The 13,020-nt window shown below is 30.2% G+C and overlaps 1 protein-coding gene across 1 annotated transcript; it reads right to left on the bottom strand.

Moving 5' to 3' along the window:
* Positions 1-8,396: 8,396 nt before the first annotated feature.
* Positions 8,397-11,805, bottom strand: LOC108917092 (aurora kinase B-like). Its single transcript, XM_023454557.1, has 6 exons — positions 11,586-11,805; positions 11,340-11,531; positions 11,154-11,288; positions 10,849-11,099; positions 10,610-10,749; positions 8,397-8,533 (listed from the first exon to the last, which is right to left on the bottom strand). The coding sequence occupies exons 1-6, from the start codon at positions 11,720-11,722 to the stop codon at positions 8,456-8,458; spliced, it is 933 nt and encodes a 310-aa protein (XP_023310325.1). The 5' UTR covers positions 11,723-11,805; the 3' UTR covers positions 8,397-8,455.
* Positions 11,806-13,020: the final 1,215 nt, after the last annotated feature.

Here is a 13,020-nt window from a genome sequence, read left to right as displayed (position 1 = left end):
AGACAAAACACTACGGTAAATCTGCAATGCGATAAGGTTTCTTTCTGTTAACCCAATTTCTAGCTGCAGTTCGATTTAGTAGAAATTTAATAATTGTTGTTGATACATAGAATCTTTGTTTAGTAAATTAAAAGGAAAAAATGTAATATTCGCAAATCGTATTTAGGTATACGATATGAGAAATTTTAAATAATTTGCATGAGAATATTCAGAATGCATAAATTACTTTTTTATATAGATATGTGTAGGCGTATCCTACTTTTGAATTGCGTATTTTAATTTATGTTTAAGATATTTAATTTTACAGAAAATTATAAAAAAAAAGAAAGTAAAATTAACCCAATTTCTTTAATTGATGTCGTTTGGTAGAAATTTATACAATATTGCTATAATAATGGTGACAACTTATTATCAAAATTGAAATTGGGCACAAAATCTACTTTCTCTGCAAAAATGCTTATGTGAACAATTTCACAAAACTTTAATATAATTGGCAATTTATTACTACAAAATGCATTCATCATAAAATACCAGTGACTGACTTTAAACAAATTTTATACAACTGTTATATTTTATCAGACTTGATTAGGTTTTTCTCATCTAAAACGTTTATCCCTTTCGATCTAGTACCTAATTTTATTATAAACAATTAAATTAATAGTTAATATGAATATACCTAAATCATGTATGTATCTGTCAGAAATTTTTTCCAAAATAAAGAATAGTTTTGAAATAGCGTGTCTTTTAATTTAAATAATAAATCTTCGCTAAATCTTCTCCACCATTTCTACAGAAGCAGAGAACTAACCTAGTTTCTACTGTTTGAAAATAAAGAAATTTATGCAATACTGCTATAACATTTAAAAGTGATATGCATGTGACTGAAATGGTAATTACTTTCCCAAAACAGTAAGAGACTACTTTCTCTGCAAAAAAAATATGTACGAGTGACAAATTCTCAGAACCAGCATCATGTATTTTGTGAAACAGTTATACGTAATGCTAAATATATGTTACAAAGTGTTTCATTTCAACAAATTGCAAAGAAAATATGCAGAAAATAACAAGGAATATACAACAATACGACGGAGTATGAGGAAATATACGGTCATTCGAGGAAAACAAGCAAACAATTAGGAAAATTCTCATTTCTTTACAAGAAATATCATTTGCTCCTAACTCTATTTAAATTAAGTAATATTGTATGAAGTGTACTTATCCGTGACTTTTATAATATCAAGCTATAGTAAGTATATTAAGTATCAAGGACTAAAAGTGTTCTTTACTGATTGAGGATATGTTTGGAGATTGAGACGAAGATCTCCAAAATGTTCGAAACCAGTAAAACATTTAATAACCGCAGTGTTTATGGCGATTTTTGCGAGGTCAAATATTGAATAAATAAAAACTAAAAATTGTATTATCTCAAAAATATAGAAAACAAACAAGTCGTACATGAAAAAGTTTACGCTTTGATTACTATGACACCGAATATTTATTGTCAAGTGTCATCTGCTGTCATTAGAAATTTGTCCAAGATAATATTTTTGCTTTGCTTAAGCTTCTTGTAAGTTATGATATGATTCAAGAATGTGACGATTCAGACTTCAGAAAATCCGTGACAAATAGATGCTCAGCCATAATTCCCTAGAAGTCTAACGAGAGATATGAGAAAATCTTCAAGCTGTTTGCAGCGTGGTATAACAAGACAAATTTTGAAGGTATCACAGAAAAGGTAATGCTAGGTTATTTTGTTTCAAGAAATGAAACCCTAAAGTCTCCAGGAAGCTTACGGGCTGAATACTTTATACAAAGCCACAAAAGATCAATTTTTCTAATGAAGTCTATTTAAATATAAAAGTAGGAATGATATTTGGAATAGCAGGGGTGTGCAGAAGGAAATATACATATAACATAAATAACATTAAAGGTAAAGGTGCGGATCCCTCAACTTATATCGGACACGCATCCGAAGGAGTTCTGCCACTATTCTGGAATATATTCTGGAATATTCTGGAAACCAAGTAATAGATATTTTAGGCCTTAAAAGGCACGGTGGGTGGCGTTCGTCCTCTGTAGCTGGAGGATATATCGAAGACTTTGTGGAAAATAAAAATCAATTTTCAAACAAGATTTTACATGGAAATTTTCGAGGAAATCATCAGAAGAGAGCGTTGTTTTAAACTCGAATTCTATTACTCCAATAAATTTTACTAACTGTTCAAATTGAAATTTCAATTTTGTTTTAATAAAAAATGATTTTTAAATTTAATGCAACAAATTCAGTAAAGGTGTCAAATTACCTGAACGTGTAAAAAATATATTTTACAAATTTTGTTTGTTGATTTTTTCTGAGCAGTCATCTCATATATTAGTAAAAATCGTATTAAATAGTTTTTTAATCACTATTATTTTAGAATTGTGTGTACCTATACATTATTATTAAATTTTGATTATGATTTTGAATAATAAATTGTAGATACACTGTCACTTTTACTCACTATAATAGATAATATTTACAAAGCTAATATGTATTTATATTTCTTTTCCATCTGTACACACCTAGGTATTTAATAGTATTATCTAAATATATTAAAGCTCTAAATTTCTATGGGTAGGTACCTATATCGTTTATGAACGAAACCCAGAGGTGTCCTAAACACCCAATAAGGATTTGCTGTGATTTTTCTTTCAGATGTTTCAATTTAAGGGCGGCATCTTTATTTTATAGAAAATATATTGTGTAACATAGATTAGATATATTTGCATTAAATTTAAAATAAAAATACACACGGAAACATGTTTTTCCCTTATTTTTGAAAAATTTCTTTTGGTGTTTACTTATTGTTAAAAATAAATTGCACTGAATTATGTAAAACATCTAAAACTTTGAGGTAAGAATTTGGTGGCGCTAGTCATAAAAGAACACTTTTTTGAAAACTTTTTCCATAACTTAGTTTCAAATTTGGCACAATGCCTGAAACATTGAAAGTCTTAAATGGATTAGAAAACTGGCTTAAAAATCATTCAAAAATCTTAAAAAAATCCTCTAGTACCAAGCTGATAACATACCTAAACAATTTCCGAGAAAAAACATAAGAATTTTAAAAATAGTTAAAATTTACCCATTTTCCAATTTGAACGAAGTTGGATTTGATTATAAAAGAAAGTTGTGTTGTATTATATTGTAAAGCATTAAAATCTTCCAAATCATCTTTAATTACATTATTTAGCGCGTAATAAAAACTGATCAGTTGCAATGTATTGTAAAATTTACTGGAATTGGCAATATATTGTCATGAAATATTATATAAATCCAATTTTTTTTATTAAAACGGTTAATGTTATCGACATAGTACTTTTGTAATATTCTATAATTAATGATCATTAATATTTAGTTTAATATTTCGAAAAAACCACAAAAAAAAATTATTATAATTTTCCAGTTAACAAGTGTTCCAGATTTGAAAATATCTCTTACATGGAAAAGGTAACAGCAAAATATGAATAAAAAATAATAATTTTAGGTTCTTTAACTTCGTTAATACTGAATTTTTTAAATAGTTTCATAAGAACCTGTACTATTAATTTCGCGACTAGAATCTGCTTACTTCTATACTTTTTACTCAAAGTTTTCAGACACCCCGTTTTTTTTTTAATTTGAGCATCCACTACAATTTCGCAGTTCCAACGCTTATGGTTATACAGGGTGATTCAGGTTTAATTTGGATGACTTCAGGAATCGATAGAACAGGTTAAAATAATGTTACTATTTTTCAAAACTTTTAAAAAATGTATTAATTTCAATAAAACAGCTGCACATCACCTTTGCCTCATTAATTTTGAAACTTTTTCGTCTCTTATTTTTTTTAGATATTTGGCCTTATTTCTGAGATACTCTGAGATATGAAATTCGTGACAATGTAGCGCCCTGAATACAATTAATAAATAAAATAGGCAGATAAATGTTTAACAAGCACGAACAATTTTTTATATTTTTTATTAAAAAAGAATAATTTAAAACTGTATTTAGGTAAATTTTAGATCATCTAATTAAATATGTATAAAATAAGTATATTAAAGCATTTATTTTAAATGTATCCGACTTTAGTTAAAATTTAGGAATTAATGAGTATCTTATATCAATTATTTTGTGTTCCATTTTAGTCTATTAAGCAGGGGCATTTGCAAATGTAACATTAACATTATGAGAAGGATGATTTTTTAAAATTTGTGTGTTCATACTTACTTTAATTGAATAGCAGTTGCCCACATCGAAAGTAAACAAAAACCAGAAAAGAATTATCCTGACAAATTTGGTGGATTCAAATTTTACTTTCATTTTTTATCCCAAAATACTTTAAACCAAATAACATCACGTTTTGCCACTAAGTGAAACTAATAAATATTTAATAAAATGGTATTATCCGAATAAACAATAAAAGAAGTTAGGTTATCTTAACACTAAAAATCGAGCGTTTGCACCTGCTTGGGTGCTTTCACCGTCTTCGAGGGACTAAGAATTAAGAAATTCTTTCTCCGTAACCTTCAGAAGAAAGTAAGTTCGTACAGAGGGAAATTATAACGTCATAATAAATCCAAATGAGGACGTAATATTTTATTTCCAAAAAGATCGCCTATTAAATGAAAGTTTAAGAATACATTAATACTTGCTCTTAGTAAGGGAAAGTTGCAGTTGTTAGTTCTGGGAGATAACGGGTATGTAAATAAACTTGACATTGTACCATGCAATTAAAACGAATATACCATGCAGTTGAATTGTACGCATTTGAATACTGTGACTTATCAATGACCTACTTTTACACAATAGCACACGTAGTTATGTTCCTTCAGAATATGGCATAAATCACTCAAAAAATGATAAAATCTGTATAGCACACAAACATTGTTTTTTGGGAGTTTACCCAAGTTGTAGCAAAAAATAATTTAAAGGATGCTTATTTCGATCTCCTACAAGGGGAAGAAATTTTGGAAAAGTTGTTGAGAAGTTGCACGTACATTAGTAGAAAATTTATGTAAACCTTTTTGGTTTTTAAATTACAGGTGCTATTCGTTATACTAGGTGATAGTTTTCTCCGGTTACCTCTCCCTTCTAGCTTTCTGTAGGCGATTTTCTCAAGACAATATATTTTTTTTAATAAAACGACCTTTTCAAAGTTGCTGCCCGTTTTAAAAAAATACAACCACTGTAAAAGTTTTGACAACTAAAACGAAGAGGTAACCGGAGAAAACTATCACCCAGTATATCGATTTGACTAAAGCTTTAAGAAATAATATGCCACAATAGTGTAAATAAATGAGCCAAATATTAACGCGATCGGTAAAAGAGCTATGAAGTTATTAATTAAATTAGTTTTATTTTTGACAACTTTTGAAGGCCTGTAATAAAAAAACCAAAAAGTTTTTATTTAACTTTTTTTTCGTAGATCGTATTTTTTTATCGCCCTGAATATGCAGTCAGTTAAACGTTGTCGGTGAAATTTGCGGACACCTTGTATATTGTCTATTTGAAATGTAAGAATTATAAAGTTGTTAACGTGGAAGCTTTTTCATGTTTAAACGAATGGTGAAAACTAACTGCTTATGTTATTATATTTAGTTTTAGATTGATTTTTTCCAGAATACTAAAATCGTCAATTAAATAAAAAGCATTAAATAACACCGAAATAGTACGACTCAATATTTGTACATTAAAGCAGTAGAATTCAATGAAAAATTAGAAAATATAATATACAGGGAGATTCATTTGAAAAAGTAGGGACCACAGGAAATGTTATACTCTGTTTATAGTAATTCAAAATAATGTTCAAAAGTGAAGAAATTGACTTGGTGCAACTTTATATGAGACCATTTTTATTACATACAATACTTACTCGAACAGAGCTACACAATCATCCATCTTAAAAGTGAACACATGTAGGTACCTTACTATAAAAATTGATATATTTGTGTTTCAGACCACCCTAATAAGTAATAATCCACTTGAATTATTTAAAAAAAATCCTCCAATAAAAATGGGCGTAGTTCATAGTTGGCCATGGCTTTATGAATTATAAAAGTAAAGAAATAAATAAAATTTTCTTCGTAGTTTGGCAGCATGTCAATAAAAAAGTCATGGGGGGTCATATTTTCAGAATAATCACAAAAAAACAATTTAAAATTTTAACTTTCAACATCCTGTATTTCCGAAAGTATCAACTACACGTGAAGTGGTGCACACAAGTTTTTTTGAAACGTGAACGAAACATTCTGTATATACATATTAGTGATGTAACGAATATCCGCATTCGCATTCGCGAATATTCGTTTGATTTATGATATTCGCATTCGCAAATACCTTTGAATATTTTGCGAATATGAACGTGAAAGAAAAAATACAGAATGTATACAATATTAGCTTAAATTAAACAAAAATGTATTTATTTCTTTTCTTTTTAATTACAAAACACTTAAAACAATTACATCTTTCTATAATCAAAAAGTTGATTTACTCATCTTAAGAAATAACTAACACTCTAACCTCAAAATTCACAAACACAAACTCATCTGAGCCTGAGCGGTAGCGCCGGTAGCGAAAATAAAACAAAATTCCAATCATACCATTCATACCATACAAAAATACCGTTCTACCAACTTAACAACGCTAATTTCTTTAGCCTCTAGCGCCGCTGTCACCGGAATAGTATATTACGTAATAAGTGTTGTAAAAAGCATTTTACGCACGAATGGAAAAGTTACGCACGACGCCGCGTAGCGGCGAGTGCGTAATTCTATGAGTGCGTAATTGCATTACACCACGTATTACGTACTATACTTTACCTACGACCACTACTTTAAATACTTAAAAACACACCGTCTGCGATCAATGCAAGATTCCTATTACGTCGTACGGTAAAAAAATCGCACAGCTTGGTAAAAAAATCGTACAGTTTTCCTAGCAACCGCCTAGCAACGGTCAATACAAACAGTATTGTATTGACCGTTGCTAAGCGGTCGCTAGGAAAACTGCGATTTTTTTACCGTACGTAATAGGAATCTTACATTGATCGCAGACGGTGTGTTTTTAAGTATTTAGTGGTCGTAGGTAAATATTATTATGTGCGTCGCGCGCGGCATATTTTGAATCATAGATAAACGGCCCTAGATTTAAAAACTGAATATTCGTATTCGTATTCGCGAATGTCAACAACAGATGTTCGCATTCGCATTCGCGAATGCTTAAAAACTGGCATTCGTTACATCACTAATACATAAATACCGGGTGGGGCATTTATATTGAGACAAAATAATATCTCGGTTGGACTCGATTATTTCGAAACAAGTTTCAGACAAAAATTGTAGGGCACCGAGAGGGCCATTGAAAGTTCAATTCAAAACACCACTTCCGGTCTAGACCGGAAGTGGTGTTTTTAGACCGGAAGATTTTTTTTAATGGAAACGCCCATATTTTACTAAGGACTTCGATTGAAAAAAAAATAAAAATTTCATTTATTTTTTCGATTTAACTACGATTAACGATTTTCGCCATAAATGCCCATAAAAAACAAAAAAACTAGAATCTTGAGACAACGGAGTACCTTGTTGGGATCACTTTTTTTTTCAAAAATGTTTCATACAAAAATTGTAGGGTGAAAAAGGTGAATTAAATTATCATCATATATCATTCTATCATTCGTAAACAGTTAGTTTTAAAGCAAAAAAGTAATAGATGTGAAATTTTTAAAATAAACCACGCTATCTGATACATATTTTTGAATATATAATTTTTGTCAACCAAAAAGTTGTAGCCAAAAATAACTTGGGAGATGCTTATTTCAACCCCCTTTAAGGGGCAGAAATTTTTGAAGTTATTAAGAAGTTGCACATGCATTAGTAGAAAACTTGTTTAAAATTTGACTATTATGCCTTTTTTGATTTTCAAGTTCCTCCTAAAGGGTGAGGATTTTATTAAGGTCATTTTTATGCAAAACGTGTTCTTTTTAATTGTAAATTCACTGGTACCATTTGTGCTATTTTTTTTGGAAACACCTTGCAGATATACCCAAAATCCTTAATGTGATGATTACAAAATTGTTTATTGGTGTTTGATTTAAAAATGAAACTAGGAACAATAATATAAATGATTTAATTATTTAGTGTGAACATTATTTTTAGTTATGAAGTTGAATTTCTCACAGTAAATAAATATAAGGTATCTATAACAAATAAGGCCCGTCTAATTTAATCATTATTATCAAAATACGGGTTCACATTACAACTGAAAGTTGTTTAGAAAAATTCACAGAAAGTGGGCCTTATTGTCTCAACATTTCGTTATAGAGGTTACTGAAGAAAAGATACAGCAAACACTGTAAAATATGTTGAATTAAAAAAAAAACAAATAAAATTCAATTTTAAAAACTGCTAAAAATCAAATTTATTAAACGATGAAAAGCTATTTGTTTGCTGTAATCCAAGGATGTTTCATTACACCAGGCAGACTAAGTCTTGCTTCACTTCTATGTACCAGGAGCTGAAAAAATATAGGTAAGTAAATCATTAAATATTAATTATATTTTACAAGCAAAATAAAAATTTAAGAATATATACAAAATGTTTCCGTAAGTTTTGAAAATTAATCTTGATAATACTTCAGTAATTTTTCATAAACTAATGCAAACAATTAAAGGGTCAAATTATTTCCGAAATTTTTCCGTGATTTTTGACAGATTTAGATAAAAAATGGTCGTATCGGAATTAAAAAAAACGTTTTGAAGCTCTATGATTCTAGTTTTTAGAACTTTCTGTAGAAATTTTTTAGGAGCTACGGTTATCATGCAATTCTAAGAAATAGCGCAACAAAACAATTTTGCAAATTTTCTTTTTTTTTCAGTCCACAGGAAATTTTTTTTAGCAAAGCCATTGCATTGACCAGATAGCTTGTTTATTCAGATTCAATTTCCTTTCTTTTAAATTTCGATACGACCATTTTTCTTCGAAATACCGGACTTTTAATTGAAAAGGACCCTTTTCGAAAAGCTACTTCAACTTTTGGAAAAAAATTTTTTTTTTCATCTTTTACACAAATTTTAAAAAACAGCCCTAGTGGCTAAACGAAGCAAATTAGGTAAATAGAGGTAGGTTTAGTTAAATGTGCTCATTTTGATTGCAGGAAATTGTGGTAGCTCCAAGTGCATGGAATATTGTAACACCCTTTGTATAGAGGGAATTGTTTCTCTTTTTAGTTACAGAATAAATTAATATAGAAGTATACAGTAGGTACATCAAGACAGCGAAGAATTTTCAAAAACGATAATCGAGAAATTTTCGTTTTTTTTCGAAAATTGAAAAAAAAAAACAGTGAAGATAGGTCCATATAATTTTGATCTATTTTTTTTTCAAAAAGTACATTTAAAAACAAAAATTTTGAAAAAAAAACGTCCTGATGACTCAATTTTTGAAAAAGTTATGGTTATTTAAAAAAAGAAGCAATTTTTTTCAAAAATTCATCTTTTTTTGAGTTGGGTGAAAACATTTAAAAAAATTCTCAGAGGTTTTCAATAGCGTAGAAAACAATAAAAAAGTTTCAGCCAAATCGAAAGGGGTCAGGGTTAAAAGGGGTCTATCTAGCGTGGAATGCCCTTATAGTAATAACATGGTTCATACATAGTTCAAAAGTAATAAATAATTCCATGACTTTTCCAGGTTTTCCCTGACATAAAAAAAAAACAGGTCAGTTGTAGTTCATTTTTACATACTAATTGGTGTTTATGCAGAAATTTTTTTCTCGACTGGACTCCATAATCTTTTTTATACCCTAACAACCTCTTATAAAGGTTCCAAAATCAAAAATAGTTTTCTCTTTCAAGAACCCAGGGCCGGTTTTCACAAAATCTCCAGTTGCAAACATCAAATTCCCAGACTTTCATGAATATTTTTAAAATTCCCCGACTATTCCCTGTTTTTTATGAAGAATAACAAATTCCCTGACTTTTCCCAGTATTCCCGACTGCTACGAACCCTGAATAGTATTCTGTGATTAATCATATTGTTATTTTCAAGATTGTTTCTATAAAAATTAGTCACTTTTAAACACACAACCGGATTCATGAAAGAGGCGTAAGGCGTTAGTCGGACTAAGAAATTTTGCGACCGTGTAAACCTATTCACAAAAAAATGCGCTATCCTTGCGCTAATAGTTACGCCAAGATTTAGACCTACATAACATGCATAAAAATCTTGTCTTGTGATTCAACTATTATTAAGCACTGGGATTACTTATAAAAAAATAAAATGCAATAAACTTAATAAACTGCAACTTAAGTTGCATGATTTTTATGCATGTTATGTAGGTCTAAGTTTTGGCATAACTATTAGTGCAAGGATAGCACATTTTTTTGTGAATAGGTTTACACAGGCACAAAATTCCTTAGTCGGACTAACGCCTTACGCCTCTTTCATGAATCCTGTTGTTAAACTCAAAAAAATGTCATTTTGAAATTAAAATAACAATTGATGTCACTATTACATTAGAAAAAATCTTCTACAATAATTTTTAATTATACTACTTAACAACGATCATAAATTGTCTTATAAAAATATTAAATACCTTTGAAATGAGATCCTTGGCACCAACAGACATGTATTCAGGAAATACAACATCCACACATCTAATTTTCTTATAAGTTTCTTCAGAACTTTTACTTTCAAACGGAGGGTTGCCAGTTAGAAATTCAAAACATAATACACCTGCAAATTAGTTTACATTAAAATGGAAATAACCTACATACAGAACCAATTAAATGTAAAAGGATGTCTACTCATACTCCATAAATGCATTTTGACTACCTAAGCACCAATGATCCACATAATGTTTATAGTCGCGTCCCTCAACCATTTCAGGTGGTAAGTAATCCAAAGTTCCACACATTGTATTTCGATTCAACGATGGTGCATGCACAGACCATCCGAAATCAGCCAACTTTATGTCACCCGTTATAGTTAGCAATAAATTTTCCGGCTTGATATCTCTGTGGATAACTTCATTCTGATGGCAATAATTCAAAGCATCTGCTACTTGATAAACATATTTGGCCGATCTAAAATAGTTTCTTTATGACACATTTGTACACCTCTAAATACAGTAATCTTACAAATGTTCGTTAAAACAACCTCCAGGACTAGACTTCAGATGCTTATACAATTCACCTTTACCAGCATATTCCAATATTAAATATATTCGATGAGAGTCATGAAACCATGCAAGAAGTTGTAATATATTTGGATGTCTAAAATAAATTTATGAAAATTATGCTTTAAATTATTAAATATGTACTTACTTTAAATGACTTTGGATTTCAATTTCTCTTAACGTTTGCCTTTCTACACGTCCCTTCACGATTTCCTTTTTAAACAGGGTTTTCAATGCAACAATAAATCCAGTCTGCCTTTCACGAGCCAAATATACTCTTCCAAATTTACCTCGGCCTAATCGTTTACCCAACTCAAAATCGTCTAATGACCATTTGTATCTAAAAGAAATTAATTTAATATTTTTTATTTACGTTTCATTAATTTTAACTAACTCTGGATTACCAAAACATTCGTGGGAAATCATGTTTTGAACCAGAGATTTTGTTCTTTGTTCCAATCCCCTTGGTACCGTTATTTTCGTCAAGTGAGCTTCAGCTAATTCCTCGGCTTTTTTCTGCTTTTGAGCCATTTTGTAGATTAATACACGATTAATACTAATACTCACATAACACAACACAACTTTTTAGGAAAACCGTTAGCTATTTAAAATCTTTTAAAAACTGGAAATGTCAAATTTAGTATTTTCAGAACAGCCAACATTCGGATTAAAAAGAAATTCTTTAGTGTAGCAGGGTTGCCATAATTGTTTAACATATTATTATTTGGCTTCTACAGGCAACCAAATATACAATAGTTATACAATACAATGTATTGGTATTTATGTATGTATGTTATTTATACGTCGTATAGGTATACGAGTATATAGCTTTGTTCCTAGTGCATTAAAAATCAGTTTCCAGTATGTCAGAACAGAAACAATCGCATTTGATTTGAATCAATGAATTTTGAACCTTATATCGGAAACGGATACGTCAAACTTTTGAAATTTTGTTAAACTGGGGCAAAGCAAATTTTCAAAACGATTGTTTTTCAGCAATTATCATCAATTCATTTTATTTTAAATACAATATCATTAGTATTAATATTCAATTTTAATAATTAAGGATGCTATGTTTTTTTTTAAATATTGAAGTTGGCTATTTGTAATTTTTTAACAACTTTGTACAAATATTTAAACTTATTGAAGGTGACGTTGTGTACAAAGGTCGTTATATCTAAAATGCCATTAAAACAAATTTTGATACAGTTACGGAGGATTTCCTTTCACTAGTTTTGTAGTGTACTTTTTGAGATGTTCCTCGAATGTGGTATCAGAATACTCTCGATTTGGTTTGGTGCATCAGAAACAGTTCCAATAGTCAAAAGCATGTGCATTTGATTTGAATAAATGAAATTTAATCCTTAAGTAGTATGCGATCTGTTGGAAACTGTTTTGGATTGCTTTAGGACCAAAGCTTTTTATCTTTCATCCCTATTTCATTGCCTTTGTGTGCACTGTCAGAGGAAGAGCAACTGTATAGATCATATCGACTTGGTATCAAATAGGTCCGTTGTCAGTCCTCGGTTGTTGCCCCATGTTTGGCGCTCTGACGCACATTTTGCTCAGTTCCGCCAGCTCTTGGTGGCGATGACCTATTTGCTTCTCTTCTAAGCATCATGAGCGAGTCGTAGACCCTCACAATGAGATTTCACCTTCGGTACTAGATCGTCAGACGCATACTCGCTCGTGAAGCGGTTACCCGGTACCTCATGTGATTCTTAACGTGAGACTTTGAGGTCTCCAATGAGGGAAAATAAAATGTACGATCCTTTGCCATTGTGGCTCTAGATATGCTCAGGTGGAAAGTATACGATCTAATTGAATGA

This window comes from Anoplophora glabripennis, unplaced genomic scaffold (genome assembly GCF_000390285.2).
Source record: "Anoplophora glabripennis isolate ALB-LARVAE unplaced genomic scaffold, Agla_2.0 scaffold45, whole genome shotgun sequence".
Lineage (NCBI taxonomy): Eukaryota > Metazoa > Arthropoda > Insecta > Coleoptera > Cerambycidae > Anoplophora > Anoplophora glabripennis.
Note: the sequence above shows the minus strand (reverse complement) of the source record. Positions and strands in the feature narration are given on the sequence as shown.